The sequence below is a fragment of the Prionailurus bengalensis genome, chromosome B4 (genome assembly GCF_016509475.1).
Source record: "Prionailurus bengalensis isolate Pbe53 chromosome B4, Fcat_Pben_1.1_paternal_pri, whole genome shotgun sequence".
Lineage (NCBI taxonomy): Eukaryota > Metazoa > Chordata > Mammalia > Carnivora > Felidae > Prionailurus > Prionailurus bengalensis.
Window position 1 is genome coordinate 24,346,492 of NC_057358.1, and position 22,657 is coordinate 24,369,148.

The window sequence follows — 22,657 nt, forward strand, 5'->3', positions numbered from 1 at the left end:
GCTCTTGGTTTTTACCCAGTTATTGATCCCTCAGGGTGGTTGGTGCCTTCTTTTGGTTTGGAGGACAAAAGTGAAAAGTCAAAACCCCACCATGATAGCTTTCTTTTGACATTTTAAGGGATAACCTCTCGAGATAAAGCTTTTTCAAAACTCTGGAACTACCCAGTAACCTCCATTTGTTCAGCTTCTCTGTTGACCCCAGCATTTAACTATAGATGATCACTCCTCTCAGAGACAGAGACTCTGTAAGTAAGGGAATACCGTACTGGCTGGACCTAATTGCTGCCCTTTCAAAGACCATACCTGGTTGCTGAAATGTAATCGGGATGGAAAGGTCCAAGATTTTGTTTTTAATTTTGGCCAGATTCCTAATTCCAATGTCACACATCAGTAACTTCCCACCTGGTTTCATTTACCTCTCACAGGAGGCAATGGTCAGAGCAGCTGGACATGACAGAAAAACCCAACTGCTAGAAAAACCCAACTAACCAAAAGGGTGCACGAGGGAACCTTGACAAAGGAAACAAGAAAAGGAGAGTTTAGAGGAAGGCTGGCACTCCCTGAGGTCCTGTACATTTGGGAGAGGGGCCCCAAGAGTTATCTGTGAGCTTTCTTGGGAGCCTGCACAAGCAGGTGGCAGTTCAATCCCAGGGGACACAGAAATAACTCGGTCAGCAGGAGTGAGACCTGCCAGGGTAAGACCCAAGAATGTGCCCTTCCCCAGGTCCATGTGAAGAGGAACCATGTCTACGGCAACGAGTTCCATGTGCTGTTCTTTACAAGATGTTTCTAAGTAAAACTGAATGCCTTGAGCAGTTAAAGAGGTGGATAGCTAACAAGAAAATAAGGGGGCTTGGGAGTGAAATAATGCAGTCAACAGCCATTTTATGGAATCTTCTTTAAATCCATCCAGGAAAAAAGGCAGTAGAAAGATGGTCTCACTTGATGCAGAAATAATTCTTACGTGGTTTCCAGGGATGGCTGGGCTACAGATTCTTCAGACAAGCCTCTGTAATAGTATTTGCTCTCACTGAATTTCCTCTAAGTGTTGCTAAGTATCCATCCAGCAGCTGCCTGCAGTCGTTACCTCATAAACATGGTATGAGGGGTGGGCTTCCATCCCTTGAGCCGGGCAGGGGCCCCTTCCTCTCTTGAAAGATGAGAGCCTGACAAAGACACTTACTTGGTCCCCACCACCCAGACGAGACTCCTTCTGTTGGCAAAGACACTTCCATTTGGCAAAAAAGAAAGAAAGAAAGAATAGGAACTATTGGCATACTCTCAAATGGTTTTAACATGAGTAGATTTTTCATTTCCTTGATTGGTGGGAATCAAAAATGATGAACATAAATATCAGCTAGGTAGTTGAGGAAAGCCTGAGCTCTAAATATTGTTCAGTATCATCCTTCTTGTCCCCTTTTCCTGCGGTGTTTCTATTAAGATGATGATCATTAGCTATATTTACACAAAAATGTTCCTCTCATGGTTCATCAGTTCCCGCTGCTCCTTTTCCATCTGAAGCCTCCTCGCCAGCATGGGGCAGCGGTTGGTTATAAGAGAAACAACTTGGAGGACATCAGGTGTGAATTAAACAACAGCAACAACTGAAGCCTGAAATAGGCAGAGGATCCAGTTTCTAACGTGCTGAAATAAAGGCACCAGAGGAGGGAATAAAAAAGGAAAAAAGAACAATCTCAGCAGCCACATAATTTATGGATACATATTCCTTTAATTTCTCACGCAAAACCTTAAGTATCTAGACACGTAAATGGCAAAAACGTCCATTTGCTTTTCAACTTAAAGCTGCACATTTTGCAAAATGAGATGATAATAATTATAAAAGTCATAAGATCAGTCCTACAATCCAGATGAGAGGTGAGGGTAAGCACCCTCCCACATCCCCATCTCTCTAGTGATGCCAGCCAGGGAAGGAGAAGTCTTCCTGTCCTAATACGAACTATGAAAGAGTTGGCGATGACTCGATCTTGAATCCCCTCAGGAATGAGAAAACAAGACTGAGGAGGAGCTAACGTTAATCAGTAAATCCTCTGTTATCAGATATACCTGGAGAATACCCACAATAAGGTAAACCCGTATTTTTCTCCTTAGCAATACAAACCACAGGAAAAATACTAACGTAAATATAAATATTGCTTAATCTGTTAATGACTGGTGGAGCTAAATGCACTGATGACAGCATCAGATTAAGTCCAAGATAATTGATAAGAGCAACTGTATGCAAAAAAAAAAAAAGAATGAGCCTCTTGATATGAATGCTAGGAGGCATTCTAGACAGATACCTAAGCCTGTCATAAGCAAAGGCCCCCGCCTGCCCTCAACTCTGTTCTTACTGAGTAGACCTTTCATTTTGTCTGCATTTAATTAGAGAATGCTAAGACTTGATGATTATTTGCCGAATGTCACAGATTTCCATCGTGGTTAAAACTCAGTGTAGATCGGGGTGCCTGGGTGACTGTCAGTTGAGCAGCCGACTCTTGGTTTCACCTCAGGTCATGATCTCACAGTTCATGAGATCGAGCCCTGCGTCGTGCTCTGCGCTGACAGTGCAAAGCCTGCTTGGGATTCTCTCTCTCTCTCTCTCTCTCTCTCACTCTCTCCCTCTCTCTCTGCCCCTCCGCACTGGCTTGCAAGAGCGCTCTCTCTGTAAAGAAATAAACTTAAAAAACTGTTTTAAAAACTCAGATAGATATAGAGAGGAAGGAAGGAAGGAAGGAAGATAGGTGAACAAACTTTAATTTTAGGCCTGCAAGGATGGTGTAATATATAACTACCTAGTTTTCACAGTAAATCTGTTTGTATATAGTTATGCAAATTATGCAAATTAGCAGGTTTCCCTATAGTTTTCTGTGATTGGCCTCCCTCATTGAAAATGTAGATAACAAAGGGACTGACAAATGGCTAAGAAAAAAAAAAAAAATACCAGGAGAAAACTATTAAAGGGAAATTGATGCCTGGCACACTCTTTGCTGAGTGACTGAATGAATGTTCATTTTCTCTTAAAATATTAACTTATTTTAATACGTTAGATAATGAGCATCTGTTTTTGCGCCTGATCCCTGATGGGATGAAGGGGACACAATTTTCCAGATGATATAAGATGAATGCACAGATAAGCATCACATAAGACAGAATATAACTGGTTGTAAAAGAAACCTAGATGCACCTCCCCAAAAGCTTGAGGATGGGGAGCCCATCCCGAGTTTGAGAGCCAAGAATGATGTTTTAAGAGGTCACCTTCAAGGGGCACCTGAGTGGCTCAGTTGGTTAAGTGTCCAACTCTTGATTTCTGCTCAGGTCATGATCTCACAGTTCATGAGTTTGAGCCCTGCGTGGGGCTCTACCCCTGTCTTGTGGAGTTTTATTGGGATTCTTTCTTTCTCTCCCTCTCTCTCTGCCCCTCCCCTTTTGCTCTCACTCTCTCTAGAACAAATAAATAAACTTAAAAAGAATTTAAAAAAAAAAAAAGATGGGTCTAGAGCAGGACAGGTAGAATACATAGAATTTCAGCCAGTGGAGCTGGGAGGACACCGTGGGATGCAGGTTTAGCAGGAGCTCTCCTGCATACTCTGATGCTAGTGGAGAGTCCAGGTTGATGGAAAGGTAATTAGGGAGCTACCATCCAGGTAAAAAGAGGGCCTAGGTAGGGGGGCAGCCATAGAAATGGAGATGGTAGCAAGGGATTCAATCATTAATGCAGACCCGCATTTCTGGGGCCTGAGAGCATTAGATGAGGGTTTCGAGAAGCAGAGAAGACTCGTGAGCAGCACTGATGGTGTCAGGCCCTGGAGACAACACAGCTGCAGCAGCTGAACGTTGGTAGACAGTGGCATCACTGAAGAAGTGGATATACGCTGTGTTCATCTTCCTAAAATACCAACTTGGGGGTCTGGGGTGGGACCCAAGAATCTACATTAATAACACAGTTGATCTGGTGCTGATACAGATGGTTCCTCAGAACATACTGTGTCAAAACACCGCCCCAGGGAGGAAAAGTTACACCTCCATTCATTCATCCACTCATTCAACCAGTGTGCATTGAACCCCTAACGTATGCTAACCCTGCTGGTATGACGGAGACTGTAGTGAACAAAGGAAACACCAATCTGTGCCCTTGTGGAGTGTCCACTTCAGCCAGATAAGTCTACACCAATCCTAAGTGTGTAGGCAATGAGGGAGAAAATAAAACCACCTTTCTCCTGAAGCTCCCTCAGCATAACTCTGACACTGGGCTCTAGACTTTCACTTAGACGTGTCCCTCGGAGCCTTCAGCCTCCTTCATAACAACCCAGGTCATGGTGATAAAGTTTTCCATGTGCCGTTGTCATCCTCAGAATAGGAACTGTGTGGCATGTGACAACTACTCAACATGTATTTGATGAATGAATGCATTTTGGAGAATCTCGTAAAAGCCTTCCAAACTATGGAAATAAAACATGGATCTTCTTCCCATAAATATCCAATATCAAGAGAGGCCAGGCTTCTAAGGGCAAACTAGAGTTCCCTGTGTCACTCCCCCTTGTACCTCTTTAGCTTTCAACTAAAGGATGATCAGTTTACTCCTTAATCATCTTAAGTGAAGTCCTAGACTAGCAAAAGCGAGAAGATTCCCATTCTAGTCTCTGATAATCCCACTGCCTTTGTGATACAATCAAACTCATGTTCAGAGTATTCATTTTACTTTTACCATGTCCCTATATGGGAGATCAGACAAGCACCATCATTCCCATGGGACCAGTAAGATTAGCCAAGGCCATGTGACTAGACAGGATGAGTCCTAGTGGTCCCGGCTATTATCTTGGATCAGATACATGCAAGTTTAAATCCAACTCTGGAGTGGTCCAAAGGATCCAGTTTGGAGACCAATTAACTTCCCTCCTCCTACCTAGCAGTACCCAAAGTGTACCTACCAAGTGTACCCAAACTGCCAGGTCAGTCCAAACCAACCCCGAATCCTTGGTACCACAGAGTCATATAGTGCATGGTGTAGGCTCTGGCCTGAATATTCAGCTTTGGGGCCCTTCCTTTGAGCCGTCAGGAACCAGTCAGACTCCTTGGCCGATCAACCAGGGCAGCAATCTCCACAGAAATGATTTCTGAACCCATCAGATTTCTTTGATGCTTCAGACGTTCAAGTCACTGGCCATGCTGTATCCCCCTTTTAGCTGGGATGATGAGACTATAAATAGGAATGTGGGCCCATCTTATGTCCATTGCAGCTTCTTCCTCCAGTTTCCATGTTGGATTAGTCACTGGTTGGCCTGTTCTAAGTGCTCCTGGGATGAGCATTGGCTGTTTGTCTAAGCTTTCCATTAGTGCTCCATAAATGCTGAAAGGATTAGGAGGAAAGCCATTTTGAAAAGTAATTCCCTGAAGTGTCCTGAGGTCGGTAAACAGCACCAGTCCAAGGCTGTAGTGTTGTTTTTCACAAGTCCAGATCCTGGGCTTCCAGAGTGGAAACTAAAAGACCTCTGTGATTATGTTCGCCTGTTACAAGCATGTAAATCATTTGTCCCCAAAGGAGAAATCTAATGAGCCTTGCAGACTGACAGGCTAACAAAGCATCTGTGTGCCCTTTAAGATTAATACATTCATTTGTTCAGCAAATATTCATTGAGTACCTACCCTATTTGTTCCATAATGGGGGTACATTGGTGAACAGAAGTGCAGTCTGGAAATGGTAAATTTTCATGATGGTCAGGAGCTAAACAGACGTGCTGGGGGGGGGGGGGTCTCTGATGATGCTTCTTATCCGCAGGAAGAGAATAGCCCAGTCTCCTGTCATTAATGACTTCCATAATTACCCCTCAGAATGACAGAGGCAAATTTTCCCCTCAAGTAATCAAAATAATTGCTTAGAGAATGAGGGCTCCAAAAGAAAAGGAAACCACCGCGGAGAGCCGAGATGACATGAAAGGCAACAAAAACACCTGAGGGGAGAACATTAAAGGAGAAATAATCACCAGAAAAGCCTCTGGAAACAGTCTTGTGCAAGGAAAGTGTGGAGCAGAGCTGAGCTGGAAGTGGCAGAAAGACCTTCAGTCTCCAGTGAGATTTGTCCCACAAAGAGCTTACCTGCCTTTCTCAGCCCCCTGCCGATAACCTTTCTTCTTCTCTTACTCAGGGCACCACTGGGTTTGAAGCACATATTGATAAGTGCTTGGAGCTGGCAGAATATTTATACAATATCATAAAAAACCGAGAAGGATATGAAATGGTGTTTGATGGAAAGGTATGTATTCTGATCTCTACGATCTCAAAAAGTTTAGTCAATTCCAATTCTTTTTTTTTTATGTTTTTAAATATTTATTTATATTTAAAGTTTCTATTTAGAGCGAGCATGAGCACAAGAGAAAGCAGGGGAGGGGCAGAGAGACAGAGAGAGAATCTGTCAGCGCAGAGCCCAATGCAGGGCTCCATCTCCTGAACCATGAGACTATGACTGAGCTGAAATTAAGAGTTGGACACTTGACTGACTGAGCCACCTAGGTGCCCCAACTCTAATTCTTATCATTGATTTTTTGTGTGTCAATCATGTACTGTCCAGGTAAGTGGGACCATTACAAAGGAGAAGCAGGGGTTCTGAGCTGGAGTAAAAAATCACACTCACAAAACAATAACTCTGTATATCGTGGTGAACGTCTGGCACTCTAAAAGTGGTTATGGATTTAAAAGTAGGAATTCTTGGGGCGCCTGGGTGGCTCAGTCGGTTGAGCTTCCGACTTCGGCTCAGGTCATGATCTCACCATCCGTGAGTTCGAGCCCCGCGTCGGACTCTGTGCTGACAGCTCAGAGCCTGGAGCCTGCTTCGGATTCTGTGACTCCCTCTCTCTCTAACCCTCCCCTGCTCATGCTCTGTCTCTCTCTGTCTCAAAAATAAAAAAAAAATTAAAAAAAAATTTTTTAAAGTAGGAATTCTATTCAGAAGTTGCAGAATAGATTTGAAATGTCCTTGGAATTTTCTAAACTGCCACCATGGGCTGAATGTGAACCTTACTTTCCTCCTTGTAGCCTCAGCACACAAATGTCTGCTTCTGGTACGTGCCTCCAAGTTTGCGTGTCCTGGAAGACAATGAAGAGAGAATGAGCCGCCTCTCAAAGGTCAGTGATACAGGCTCCTCCGGTATATACGTTGGTGTGTACACTGGGCCTTCCACGTGCATGGCATCTCTCTAACATGCACATGTCTCTAGGAGAAATCCAACCTCTTCCTTGGTGTGCAGGCCCACTCCCCTTCATGAGGGCTCCTACAGAACCAGGACTTTCAGAACTGGCATATCCAGACTTGTAACTACCCTATTTGCTTCTCTTTTCTTTTTTTTAAATTTTATTATTAGAACAAAAATTTTATGTTTATTTTTGAGAGACAGAGAAAATGCACGTGCGCACATGCAAGCAGACGAAGGGGAAAGAGAGAGTGGGACAGAGGATCCAAAGCGGGCTCTGCACTAACAGCAGAGAGTTCATTGCGGGGCTCGAATTCATGAACTGCGAGATCATGACCTGAGCAGAAGTCAGACGTTTAACCTAATGAGCTACCCAGGTGCCCCCCCCAACAACCCCCCCCCCTTTTTTTTGCTTCTTTTTTCTGAGGGCAAGTTTATGAGATCTTAAAATAAGTAATCAGGTGTTAGCTTGACTGCCATTCATGATGCAACAAGAACCCTTGCCAAAGTTGGCTGACCCACCAAGTGAAACCTTCCATGCTCAGTCATACGCACAGAAGAGATTTCAGGCACCAGAAATGGTTAGGAAACAGAGCTGCTACTGACCCTCTTGAGATGCCGAGGTCAAGGCTACCCTGTGGAGCTTGCTGAACCCCAGAAGATAACAGGGCAGGGAACGATAATAACGGCCACTGTTGAGTGCATATTGTGTCCCAGGCTCAACTTTGATCTAGCGTTAGGTCAGCTAACTTTCGTAAGTGTTAAAAATGACGGAAGAAGACAATTTAGGTGATATAGACAAACTTAATCTAACATTTTATGAAGTGGGTAACCTCTATTCCCAGGAGGCCAGAGAACTGCAAAATGGGGGGAAGGCAAGAAGCTTTTATAGGATAAAGAATAAGGAACAGGAAGAGAAAGAAAATGGGTGAGGAACAAGGAGCCCCAGGTTGGCTTGGCATCAGGGATTGGCTGACTGGACATTCCATGTTTCTGGTCAAGCAGAGCATTTATAGGGATGTGAAAGTTAAGTGTCCTTTTCCTGAAGTGACATCCTGGGCAGGAGCAGCTCCATCGTGGGGCTTAGAAACTTATTCCAACATAAGTAACCTAATGTGGGAAGCACTGTTGTCTCTCCCTTTTGCTGACAGGAACATGAAAGCATGGGGAGAAAAAATCACTTTTCCAAAATCACTGACTACAGAGCCAGAGGGCTTCAGCTTCAAGTTTTTCTGTGGCCAGTAAGATCCTTTATCTTTTCTCCTCTCCTGCTTCTAGCGTTTACACATGGGTGAAATTTGGTTTACGATGTACGCCAGAGAGAGTCTTGAAGGCAGATAAATGCAGGGCTCCATCCCAGTGCTGAGGAATAGGACACTAGGGATGATCGTGCATATTTGGATGTCAGAGGGTGGGTTAGTTGGTTGGTTTTCCATTTACCACAAAGGAGGGGACTTTCTCCAGTCACTTCCAGGAGCAGGGAAGTCCCTCTCCCCCACCATGCAGGAGCCTGGGCTGCCTCACTGACTTTCAGAATTTCCAGTATTTTCTTCTGTGTCAAACAGTGGGATGGTGTGTGGGTTTTTTAAAGTTTATTTTTGTTTATTTTGAGAGAGTGTGTGTGTGCGCAAAAGGGCAGAGGCAGAGAGAGAGAGGGAAAGAGAGAATCCCAAGCAGGCTCCACACTATCCCTGCAGAGCCCCACATAGGGCTCAATCCCACAAACTGTGAGATCATGACTTGAGCCGAAATCAGGAGTCAGATGCTTAACTGACTGAGCCACCCAAGTGCCCCTTGTGTGGATTAAAAACCTCCAGAAAAGCTTAGAGATATGAACACCTGTCCATAGACAATCCAGGATCAAACCCTCATCAGGGAAACTTGCATATAATTGAGGTGTTTAAATCAAGCCTCTTAATTAGAGTAGTGGTTTGCTATCCTGGCCTCACATTAGAATCAGCCTGAAGTTTTATAAAAAACACTGGTAAATTCTTTACCCTAAGAACTTAATCCTGTTGGTTTGGGATGGGCTTAGGAATGGTTTTAAAAGTTCTCCAGGTGATCCCAATGTACAGCCCAGGATCAGAGCCACTGACCTAGAGGAATGCATGGAAGAAAGCTTCTAGAATGGGGGATCCATCGATGCATGTGTCTAGGAGGAGGGGTTATGGTCATGTTTGAAGTTTTAATAAAGTTGGCTCATTTGCTCATTCCAGGAGATCAAGTCCAAGAGGTGGGAGGGAGAGAGGGTGAGAGTCACATTGGAGGTGATAGGTGGGCAAAAAGGGTCCTGCAGTCATTTGAGAGGAAAGAATTCATATTTTTTCCTGAAGTTTTATGGTGTGGCTTCTCCGTAGTGTGTATCATTTTACCAATGACTAATTAATTTAAAAAATTAGTTATAAATTAGATGTTTCCATTCTTATGGGCTCTAGCTCTTTAATGAACCCATTGACCAGAGAGAGAAAATCCCTGGAGTAGTTTGGCCAATTTCATTCCTTGAATCAATAAATTATTTCTGGGCTGAGGGATGGGACAAAATGGGAATACAGAACAGAAAGAGATTTTTCCCATCAGTTTCTGAACAAAAATCAACTCTGAATCTCCCCCATTTAAATACAGCTCTCTTCAAATGCCCCTCAGGTTTTAGCAAAAACACATAAACTGTGATGGGAATGGAGATTATTTCTTGGGGAGAGCCATTAGAATATTAGTAAACTATTTTTATACAGTTTGTAGTTCAAATTTGAAAGTCTCTGGGGATTGCAAAATGAATCCTCTTAAATTTTTCCTCTCCTGTGATTCCATTTTATTGACTAGAATATAGAGAATTTAGCAATTCAGAATTGGAAGTCACAATAGAACCACATAAAATATCAAGGTTAACTTTTGTTTACTTATGTCAATAATTTTTCAGAGTTTCCTCTTAATTATAAAGCCCTGAATGTATAAATGTATAATGTCCAGGGATTAGTAAATCTTCACACACACACACACACACACACACAATGTCAGAAGGAAAACAGCTGAGGTGAAATAAAATGAATCATCTGCTCTGTCCAACATATTATCAATAGCCACATTTGGCATTTAAATTTAAATGAATCAAAATTAAATTCAACCAGAAATTAACTTCTTTAGTTACACTGGCCACATTTCAAGTGGTCAACTTGTGACCAGTGGCTGTTGTATCAGAGAGTGGAGATATAACACATCTCTATCGTTACCTAAAGTTCTCTTGGTCAGAACTGATATAGACCCAAAATGGAAGGAAATGTGGAGTCTTCTGTGCCGTTGTATGGCAAATGAGAATTAAGTCAAATTATGGACCCTCCAATAAAGAATTATTCTTTGTGCCCTCTTGTCTGGTACAAGGCTTAGCATACAATAGGCACTCAAAAATGTTGGCTTAGCTAACGTGCCATTTGCATATTCCAGAACAGGGACGGGAAACACATAGGAAACCTACTAGTGGATCCTAGGCCTTTCCCCACAGCTCACACTGATGTGGGGGCAGATATCTAGGCAACAGGTGGTCATTACCAAACAAGACAGCCTAAGCTTCTTGAAGGAGGCTGAGAATCTGGTTCGTGCATTCCTGCTGTCTGTCAGGACTGTGAGTGTGCAGGTGGCCCATCATCATTGAGGCACAGTGGACACAGAGGCCCTGGGGCACCACACAACCACATACAACTGCCTTAGACACAGGCAGGAGCAGCAGAAGAGCCCATGAGGGTATTCTTCAGACACGAATCCTGGTTCTTCATCATCATCTTCATCTTGTATTTTATTCCATTGTATTTTATCATTATCTGCATATCTAATCCCTGTTTCTACCAGTCCTATACTGACAGATGGGACTTCCAAAAGGTCAACAGTGGATTTAAAAGTACATTGGCAAGGATGGGGTGCCTGGGTGGGTTAGTTGGTTAAGCATCCTACTTCGGCTCAGGTCACGATATCACAGTTCGTGAGTATTCATGAATCCCCGCATTGGTCTCTGTGCTGACAGCTTGGAGCCTGAAGCCTGAATCGGATTCTGTCTGTCTTTCTTTCTCTCTCTGCCCCTCCCCAGCTCATGCGTGCACACATGTGCACGCTTGCTTGCTCTCTCTCTCTCTCTCTCAAAAATAAACTTCTAAAAATAAAAAAATAAAAGAACATTGGCAAAGAAGTAGTTGGCTTTATATGTAAGGTGATATTCTTCCATAGTCTATATTATTGAACGTAATGAGGAATTTATTGAAATTTTAATGTGTTGGGGTTCCTATTTATGGTTATTCTGCTTTTTCATTTTTCAAAATTTCACTCATGTTCCCAAGATTTAGCAACAAAAAGGTTTTGTAATACATACTGAAAAAAATACATTTCTATGATGTTGTGATGCTTTAACCTGAGTTCTCTTTGGAGACACAAATGTGTATTCAAATTATGGGATAGTTCCCTGGTTATTATCTTCTAAAGGACTGAAAAAGCTAAGGACACAAGGGAGAAAATGATACCCTAAAACTCTTAAGGCAGCACCCAAGAGCTCCTACTGAGTATGTCTTTAATGAATTCTTCAACATGCAGCCTCTCTTTCCTGACTCTTTATTCAACACAACCAAGAATGTGACCAAAAGAAAAAGTCTAGAAATAAGTAAGAGTGCTGTATGTTCATCAATAGAGTCAGAATATTATTTTCCTTCTGACTTTGCAATTATTGATTATGCAATGAAGTAGATGTTTCATTTTCCTGTAAATTTTATTTCATCCACATTTTCTGGAAACAATCCAAAGTCATATGTATTTACACAGCTGTGACTTCTGCCAACCCAGCTAGCTTCAGGAACTGGGGGGACTCAGTCTGACGTAACGCCAAAACCTGTTTGGGATGATGACTGTTGCCATTTAAATTTTTGACCTTTGATTTGATTTGATTTATCTGAAAAATAGGAGGTGATTGTCTTTAATAATTAATACCATTTATGCTTGGATTGCCCATTAAAATGAAATCAGAGTTTAATTCACTGAGTACAGCATGATCATTGTTTTATCAGTTCTAAAGAGGAAGCATGATTTATTACATGAATAACAACTAAGGAATACTTACATGAATTTTCCTGAAATTCCTGCAGACAACATGGATTTGGAATTCCTTTTCTAATTTGGGGTTTCTCTTCCCCAGGAACACATTGATTTGCCATTCTCCTAGCACAAAGTGATAATTTCACGTCCTTAATGCTAGAATATTCTAGTAGATCCACTTTCAGAATTTAATCCCAGACTTGAGATAATTTATATTCTTTGTCATATTTATTCACTGGGATGAGCCTTATGCTCTGTGTACATTCTTTATCCTTTAGAGGAAAGAAGGGCCAACCCAAGAAAAGCCTTCCTCTTTATATTACCTTCCTATGTAATAAAGAGGCCGAAAGAGACTTAACCTAGAGTCAGAAAATCACAGTGCAGAACTGTCATGCACATTCGTTTTTAGGTGAGGAGATTAGGTTCTGGATGTAAGGTGAAGGTGAAATGAAGGTTAAGGTGAACTCTGTCCTTGGTTTTCTCTTTGGTAACTAACAAATAATTGGGCCTGATGGGAAAAATGTTGATTTTGCACATTGAATACTTTGTGGGTTTTTTTGTTTATACTTATTTAGTTTACTTTTTGAACTTCAACTCCTATAGTTAACATCCAGTTATGTTAGTTTCAGGTGTACAATATAGTGACTCTGTACTTCCATACATCACCCAGTGCTCATCATCGTAACAAGTGCACTCCTTAATCCCCATCCCCTGCTTTACCCCTCCCCCACCACCTCCCTCTGGGAACCATCAGTTTGTTCTCTATAGTTAAGAGTCTGTTTCTTGGTTTGCCTCTCTCCTTTTTTCCTTTGCTCATTTGTTTTTTAAATTCCACACATGGGTGAAATCATGTGGTATTTGTCTTTCTCTGACTGACTTATTTTGCTTAGCATTATCTTTCTAGCTCCATCCATGTCGTTGCAAATGGCAAGATTTCATTCTTTTTTATGGCTGAATAATATTCCATTGTACACATATACCACATCTTTTTTATCCATTCATCAATCGAAGGACACGGGCTGTTTCCATAATTTGTCTATTGTAAATAATGCTACTATAAACATAGGGGTGTATGTATCTCTTCGAATTAGTGTTTTTATATTTTGGGGGTAAATACTCAGTAGTGTGACTCCTGGATCATAGGGTAGTTCTATTTTTAACCTTTTGAAGAACTTCCATACTGTTTTCCACAATGGCTACACTAGTTTGCATTCCCACCAACAGTGTTAAGAAAGTTCCTTTTTTTCCACATCCTCACCAACACTTGTTGTTTCTTGTGTTTTTTTGTTTTTGTTTTTGTTTTAGCCACTCTGGCAAGTGTGAGGTGACAGCTCATTGTAGTTTTAATTTGCATTTCCCTGATGATGAGTGATGTTGAGCATCTTTTCATGAGTCTGTTGGCTATCTGAATGTCTTCTTTGGAGAAATGTCTGTTCATGTCTTCTGCCCATTTTTAATTGGATTATTTGTTTTTTGGGTATTGAGTTTTATAAGTTCTTTATGTTTTTTGGATACTAACACTTTATCAGATATGTCATTTGCACATTGAGCACTTTGAAGATGAAACCTCATTGTAAACCAATGATTATTTAAGTGTTGATGTTCAAAAGTCACATGTTCAAAATGGCATTCACTGGAATCAAACTATTCTTCATTTAAGATGAATCCAACTGTGTTGTGAGGCATGGTCCCCATTTTGAACTGAGTTTCTTACTATATATATCTAAATAAACCAAAAGCTCCCTGACATGTGCCATTCCTGGTTGCATATTTGCAGCAATGAACTTAAATGATCAGATATTATTTTTATAAACTCCAATGGTGAAATACGTGAATAGCTCATGCACACGGTTAGACATAATTTAAATGCATTCCTCTTCCTAGATAGCTGTCCCTGTTATTCTATTCTGTATAAGCAATGAGGACTTGGGAAGCCCTCAATGTGTACACAGTACTGTGCTGGTAAACAAAAGAAGTAAAAGACACTGGTGTCTGCCCTCCAGAGCTTACAGTTTTGAAATTACAGAGATGAAATGTGTTTTCTCATAAGCAAGAGGACAATAGGAAATATTCTGTAGACAGAATGTATGGGTAAGGATCATGTATTTAAAATTTGAAAGAGAAAAGATGCTACTGGACTAGAGGAGTCAGGAAAGGCTTCATAGTGATTGTAGGTCTATGGTAGAGCCTTGGGGTGTGTGCAGGATGTGACCTGGAAGAGAAAAGGGACTCTCAGCCAAGACAAGTGTGACACGGTAAGACTGAGGACAAGTGTGAAAGGAGAAAAGTGTGTGTGGCACATTCAAGGGATATTGACTATAGGTTTTGTCAGAGTTGAAGATTCATTTTGGTGAGCACTGGAAGATGAGTCTTCAGAGCTGCGGTACAAAACATCTTTATGCTGAGCTAGAGTTTGAACTTCATCTCATACACAGTAGTCAGAGAACTCTGTAATCATCAATCTGGCATACAAGTGGTAAGATCTTGTCTGTGATCCACTTCTGTAACGTTACGTCTTTGTGGGTTCTGCTGATTTTCATCATGATTATGGACTATATTTCAAAATATAAACTGAGAAAATGCAAAAGGAGAATGAAAAGAAATGGGAAAGCTTTGGGGTATCAAGAAATAAGTGTTTTAGGGCCTCAAAAGTCTGCTTATTTTCAGACATCACTTGATATTGAGGCTTACCTCTCCATAACCATTCTCTGAACTATGTTTTGTTTCCAGTGTTTTTACACATACTGAGGGAAAAAGAGCCTTCCACCAAATGTCATATTGCTAAACTATTTAGCCTTGGAAACAACACCCAATTGTTCCCGTGCTCCCAAAATAGTAACTAGGAAGTTGTTAAATAACAAAAGCTCAACTGAGTAAATTTTAAAGATCTAATTGGCTTTATGAATCAGTTCATAAATCAGGCAACATCCCCTCTGGCAAGTAGAAAGGGGGAGATTTTTTAAAGCAGGACAAGGAAGTCACAAACAGAAAAAAGAATTACTTTGGGTGAGGTCACCTTCCCTTGGGGAAAAAGCTCTTATTAGGTGAATTACCTCATCTTTCTTCCGGGGATGGTGAGGCCCCATGTGACAGAGTACGTTATTGGTGCTGATCAGAAAACTCCTGACTGACCAGCTAAGACTATATTTCTGGGGAAAGTTGAAAGTGCAAGTAGGTTAGGTACGAAGCCTGGGGTTTGGTTAAATGGCCCAGCATAAGTGACTCTATTTTGGGCCTGCGGTCTCAGGCCTTGAATCACCTGACGTGGAAAGCACCTGAGAGCCTATCATTTATTATTCATCTTATCACCTTCAAGATTTTGGATGTATGAAACTGTTCTAGTCCCCTGATTCCCCCTAAAACTTGGAGACAATTCCCTTAAGGAAAACAAATATGAGTTTAGTTATTTAGTTAAAAACTAAAAGTGCTACTTGATACTGGGTTCTTTGGCTAAAGGAAGAGTCCCCAGGAGTCACTATGTTGATCTGGTCTCTTCCACAGGTGGCCCCAGTGATTAAAGCCAGAATGATGGAGTATGGGACCACAATGGTCAGCTATCAGCCCTTGGGAGACAAGGTCAATTTCTTCCGCATGGTCATCTCAAATCCCGCAGCAACTCACCAAGACATTGACTTCCTGATTGAAGAAATAGAACGCCTTGGACAAGATTTATAATAATGTAGCTCACTGAGCTGTTTCAATTCTCTAGGTAGACAATTAAGTTGTCACAAACTGTGTGAATGTATTTGTAGTTTGTTCCAAAGTAAATCTATTTCTCTATTGTGGTGTCAAAGTAGAGTACAGTTTAAAAATCAAAAAACAAAAAACAAAAACAAAAAAAACCCCACATTGCTCCTTTTAAAAATCCTTTCTTAAGTTTAGAATACCTCTCTAAAAATTAGCGACAAAAGGCTGTGTTCTAATCAATGAGAAGCTTAAAATTGTTTTAAATACTTCCCTTACTTTTAATATAGTGTGCGAATCAAACTTTATTTTCACTTCAGAGTAGTATGATTGAATAGTGCCAAATTGCCCCTGAATCATAAAAGGTTCTTTGGGGTGCAGTCAAAAGGAGAAAGTACATATAAAATGTATGTTGACAATAAAAACTCTTGCCTTTTTCATAGTATTAGAAAAAAAATTTCTAATTTACCTATAGCGACATTTCAAATGTATTTAAATACATATAATTTTACAAAAGGAAAATATATATATTAAAAAGAAATCCTATTTTGTAACATATAGATTTTTATTTTATATGGGTTATACAAACTGCAGGGGCAGATATAAAAACTAAGCCAGATTTTTTTTTTCTCTTTCTTTTAATGGAGGCACAATAAACACTTAGTAAAGTTGTTTTGAAACCTAGGCCCACAAAATTCTTAAAAGGTATCTTGCCTTCTTTCTATTTAGGGTATGGCTTATCACATCCCTAAAGTTAGTATTACAAAATGAACACAAAAGAATATTGCAAGTTCTTTAAAATGACTGACCAGATCAACAATAAGATTCTCTTCCTAGTTAAGTCTTCCACCCAGTTGGCCCTGAGCAGAGCCGCTCAGGAAGCCTGACAAGCCAAGCTTCATCTTAGACTAAACTAGGGTAATTGTTCTCTGCTTTCCAGTTGAGCTTGTTTTGAACAGAAGGTTGATGCCAGTTCTTGAGGCATCTTCCCAAACAATATTCTTTTAGTACGTCATTTGGATTAATTAGGTAAAATAAAAATAAAATCTAATCAGCCTGAGCAAAGAGGAATGAAGCGTGCTCCAGAAATGTGGTGAGCCCAGAAAATTGAACTCAGCCCTGAGACAGGAGATCTCTGCGTGAGAACAATGATGTCATCCTGGGCACCATATTGCCACTGTCCGGGGAGGAGTCATTTACCTCCTGGGTAATTGCTTATTCCCATTCCCTCCCCCTCTCCTACCCACAAAAATTCTCTCCTGCTAGGCCTCATCACTGAAATCCAGAATAATTAATTTCTATTCCATGGATGGTTATTTTCCTCTCATAAAGTGAGCTCCTCACCTGAGATTTTGAGACAGCATCTTAAGACCTTCTTTGATCTGCCTCTCATCAAGATCCAAAGTGACCAGAGTATGCAGAAATAGTAAGATCTTTAGAATTCAAGATAATATTTTGAAAGCATTCTTCTTCCCCTATAAACCTGATGGAGAGACACGAGCTAACGAGCTCTCATAGATATTTGTGCGGCCACAGATTGTTGGATTCCAAGTACTAGAATGACAACTGCAGACTCATAGATGCAGACTGTAGATAGAAACTTAGAAACATTCATCCTTTCTATATGGACCAGATTAGTATTCAGTACACTCAGGTGTACAAGGGGAGAAAGAAAGAAATGCCCTATAATATATACCACAAGATCCAACCATCTGAAATCTGCATGAGCTTGCCCCTACATTCTTTCTCCTACATTATATACAAAAACATTGATACTTGAAATGAACATAGGTTTGGGTCTTTCCTGTCTAGGAAGCAAATAGGTTCGCTATGACGACTAGGAGAAAACTTTTATCTGTGCCCCAGAATTTCATGAAGGAATAAGCTTCCCCATCTAGGCTATGCATCCCCTTCCTTTCTAGATATCAGCTATTGAGACTAAGCACAGAGCTGCCCACCTATTTTGAGCCTTGGGCCAAAAGGTCCTACCTCAGAGGCAGAGTCACTATCAAACCCATTGTCCTGCTTGGAGAAGATGGTGGAGTCCAGGGCCCTGCCCTAGACAGATCCCTCTTAACTCCAGGATGCTTATACCTTGTGGTACAGATTCTATGTCAGAAGCTGCTGTTTTTAACTTGATAGTATGACAGAATTTAAAAGGAGGAACATTTGTACCTGTGCATGAAATTCCAGCAAAATAACTTCTACCCATAGATTGTTTCTCTCACCCCCTGCCCCTTCCAGATCCTTCCCTAAGTTGGCTGGGAGCCTTGCTCAATCCTATGCAGTAAAATCCCTGCCAACCATAACCCAGAAAAGGAGGTAAATAAAAGCCTAATAGGTCCCAGTAGTTTAATAAATATTCTTTAAGGTAGGTCTGTAATCTACTTGGGAGAGAAGGAATAAGGAAGGAAGGTTGTTTTGAACATTAGCTCAAATTCTCAGTGCCAAAGGCCTTTATAGGGGACCATCCTTTACAAATTTTAGAAAAGCCTGGTTTTAGCTTAATCAGAGTTGACATGGCCATTTTCATTTTATTCAGCAATATTGTGTTTATTATTTTTAAATACTTGAAAAAAAGTGGTATGTCTTTATCTGAGATGCATAAATGGTATTGACTTCATGTACTGTCACAAGGCTTGTGAGGAAAGGAAAGGAAATCAATTGTGTGTATAATCGTGTTGCCTTTGTTTATATTGATAGTACTGTCCCGTCACCTCAGATTGGGGTTGCGCACTTTAGATCTGAACTGTATGGTGTTGCAAATCAACATGTGTTGCTATAAAAGCTTGTACAATATATTATTGATATGTCGTTTTCCGTGTGGTAGCTGTACTGATATGAGAACTACATTTGCATCCATTGCTGTACTCTCACCCCCTCCCTCTCTCTGCTAAACTGTACACCCTCCACATCAGCTCTAATAGAGAACATGCCCTCAGCTAAGCTCCCCACTAAGAAATCTCCTTTGAGAACTATGTGATTTCACAAAGGCAAGGTGAATGCTACTTCATCTCTGAAAATAGAAGAAACCGATGTGGATAGAGTGTCACAACCCTTCCAAATTGCAGGTATTGTCCCTGCCAGGGTTTTGGAGCAGGCTCTACCCCTCAGAATATGGACAAAGAATGCACGGGTGTAAATATAGCAGCAGGACAGGGAATCAAGGACCCTAACGGTGGGTATCATCTTGCACGTGCTTTCCTGTTTTCAAATGCTAAGTACAAACATTGTGTATTTATTAGTTACGTGTGCCAAAATACTGTTCCCAATTGGTGTTTCTGGAAGACATCGCCATCTTCCCAACATTACTCCATTACTCAAGACAGAAAAAAATAAAAAATATAAACATGTGGCAACCTGTTCTTCTTACCAAATATAAACCTGTGTATGATCTAAGTATTTTATCTGTGTTGTCTCTCTAAACCCAAATAAATGTGTAAATGTGGACACACCTCAGGCTTTGGTTGCTTATTTCTGGTTTTGCCTTTTTGTGGAGCTAATTTTTAATGAATTGCCTGAATAAGAGGCCCTTTCCTTGTCACGGAGCTCAGGATGTGGGTCTTTGTTGGGGAAAAAGCTCTGACTCTTACTGTTGCTTCTGAAGGATGTTGTTTTACTGCTTTGGCTTCAATCCTTCAATCAGATCCAATCTTTTTTTATTTTTTATTTTTGAGACAGAGAGAGAGAGAGAGAGAGAGAGAGTATGAGCAGGGGAGGGACAGAGAGAGGAGACACAGAATCAGAAGTAGGCTCCAGGCTCTGAGCTGTCAGCAGATAGCCCAACTTGGGGCTTCAACTCATGAACCGTGATATCATGACCTGAACCAAAGTTGGTCACTCAACCAACTGAGCCACCCAGGTGCCCCATGATCCAATCTTTAATAAAAAAAAAAAAACATTTTAGGAGCACCTGGATGACCCAGTTGGTTAGGCATCTGACCAGCTCAGGTCATGATCTCATGGTTTATGGGTTCAAGCCCCGTGTTGGGCTCTGTGGGCTCTAGCTCAGAGCCTGGAGCATGCTTTGGATTCTGCGTCTCCCTTTCTCTCTGCCCCTCCCCACTCACATGCTCTCTCTCAAAAACAAATAAAAACATTAAAATGTTTTTTAATAAAAAAATAAAAATAAACATTTTATTATGGAAAATTACACATGCATGCAAAGGTGGAGACAATAAACTCCCATATAGGTTTCACTTAGATTCAACATTTACTGATTCAGAGACTGAATTTTGTTTCAACCATTCCCCTACCCTACATCCTTCCTGACACCATATTATCTGTATATGAATCTGTAAAAAGGTTCCTAGAAAAAGGTCATGACAATTATCACAACTAAAACTAGAATAATATTGTCATAATAGTAGCAAAATTCAGTTAATGTTCTCATTTCCCTGATTCTTAATTCTATAGCAAAACCCATAGCCCATGGCCTGTGGCCCAGGAAAGCCAGTGAGGCCCACACAGCTTTCAGGACAGGTGGGGCACAGAGGATTCAGGAGCATGATACGATGCTATATACATGGGCTACTGCAAGCTGTTGTATACTGTTGGTTATTTCTGCCCTTCTGTGGGTTGTGAGTTTTGGAAGTATGTATTCAAGGGCTTTTCTCCCATGCTCGCTCTTAGGAGTTAAGAGGGGCGGGCAGGTTAAATGCTAGAAAGCCATGGGAATTTAGTTGGTGGAATATATCCTGATGTGCCTCATCAGGTCCAGGCTGCCCCTATGGGCTCGAGATGCCCTCAAAGGTATTAGTCTGAAGTAAGTAGATACTACTTCAAGCAGATGCAGGGCTGGAGGAGGACATAAAGGGGAAGGAGAGACAAGGTTTCTCGATAATTTCAGTATTGCTTATAGGGGACCCAATAGACAAGAGCTAACTAAAGAGAGAACACTTTGTGCATTCCTGCCTTTATTCTCATTATTTCCTAAGCCTGGGAAGAATCTCCATTCCTCCTTGCTCTAGAGAGCAGTATCTCATGGATATTGTTACAACAGCCTTCTTCATTAGATTTTGTGTGGGTTAAGTAAAACATATGTACAGCACTTAGCATGATGCCTTGCACACAATAAGCTTTCAACAATCTTGTTCTTGTAGTGGTGCTGGTAATTATATATAACTTCTATAAATCAGCTTTGTCACCTCCTCAAACACCCACCCTTCTCTGGATTCCCCAACTACTAGCTCTTGGCCAGTAGTGTTCACTGGGCACTTATCTAACAAGTTCAGGTTGGAAATATCACCTTTTGCATTTTCTTCTGCTTAACCAATATAGATTATAAGCAGAGCCTGTTTCTTATCCTTCTATGCTATCAGCCTTCCCTTATGTTCCCCCTCCCAACAGCACACACAGCCCTGACAAAATTCTGCAGTCTCCAGTGGTGTCCTACAAGTAGAAGGCCCTCCATCCCTACTGTCACTGGACCTGTCATGATGGACCTGTCACTGTCATGTCACTGGACCTGTCACTGTCATGATGACTCTAGGCAAGAAAACTCCTTCAGCTGATAAATGGGGTAGGGGAAGCTACTTGATCTCCAAGAAGAATGTAGGTGGAATGTGTTTTAAGATTATAGGTTTCGGGGCACCTGGGTGGCGCAGTCAGTTAAGCGTCCGACTTCAGCCAGGTCACGATCTCGCGGTCCATGAGTTCGAGCCCCGCGTCAGGCTCTGGGCTGATGGCTCGGAGCCTGGAGCCTGTTTCCGATTCTGTGTCTCCCTCTCTCTCTGCCCCTCCCCCGTTCATGCTCTGTCCCTCTCTGTCCCCCAAAAAATAAATAAACGTTGAAAAAAAATTTTAATAAAAAAGATTATAGGTTTATATCATTGGATGGGAGAAGATACTAATGACATATCTGGTAAGGAGTTAACATCCAAAATATATAAAGAACTTATACAACTCAACACCAAAAAAAGTCAAATGATCCAATTAAAAATGGGAGGAGGACACCTATACATTCTTCCAAAGAAGGGATACAGATGACCAATAGGTACATGAAAAGGTGCTCAATATTACTTATCATCAGGGAAATGCAAATCAAAACCATAATGAGATATCACCTTACACGTGTCAAAAAAGCAAGAATCAAAAAGAAAAGAAAAGTGTTGGCAAGGATGTGGAGAAAAAGGAACCCTGTGCGTAGTTGGTGGGAATGTAAATTGGTGCAGCTATTGTGGAAAACAGTATGGAAGTTCCTCAAAATACCATATGATCCAGTAATTCTGCTCCTGGGAGTTTACCAAATAAAACAAAACAAAAAAACACTAATTTGAAAAGATGTATTCACCCTTATGTTTACTGCAGCATTATTTACAATAGCCAAGATATGGAAGCAACCCAAGTGTCCATTAAAGGATGAATAGATAAAGATGTAGTATATAGATATGACATATATTAGAATAAAGATGTGCACACATACACAATGGAATATTACTGTCATAAAAAAGTATGAGATTTTGCCATTTGTAACAACATGGATGGACCTAGAGAGTATTATGCTAAGAAAAATAGGTCAGACAAATACTAGATGAGAAAGACAAATACTATATGATTTTACTTACATGTGGAATCCAAAAAAAGTTGAAGAAAGACACAAACATAAATCAGAAACAGATTCATAAATACAGAGAACAAACTGATGGTTGCCAGAGGACAGGGGAGAAGGGGATGGGCAAAATAGGTAAAGGGGAGAGGGAGATACAGACTTCCAGTTATGA

General features: G+C 41.0%; 1 protein-coding gene across 1 annotated transcript in view; it reads left to right on the plus strand.

Moving 5' to 3' along the window:
* GAD2 (glutamate decarboxylase 2) overlaps nt 1-19,389 on the plus strand; it is an 88,131-nt gene extending 68,742 nt beyond the window's left edge. The window contains exons 14-16 of the mRNA XM_043564325.1: nt 6,143-6,250; nt 7,030-7,119; nt 15,753-19,389. Coding sequence (XP_043420260.1) covers nt 6,143-6,250; nt 7,030-7,119; nt 15,753-15,926 — 372 coding nt within the window. The 3' untranslated portion in view covers nt 15,927-19,389. The remainder of the gene's footprint in view (nt 1-6,142; nt 6,251-7,029; nt 7,120-15,752) is intronic.
* Nucleotides 19,390-22,657: the final 3,268 nt, after the last annotated feature.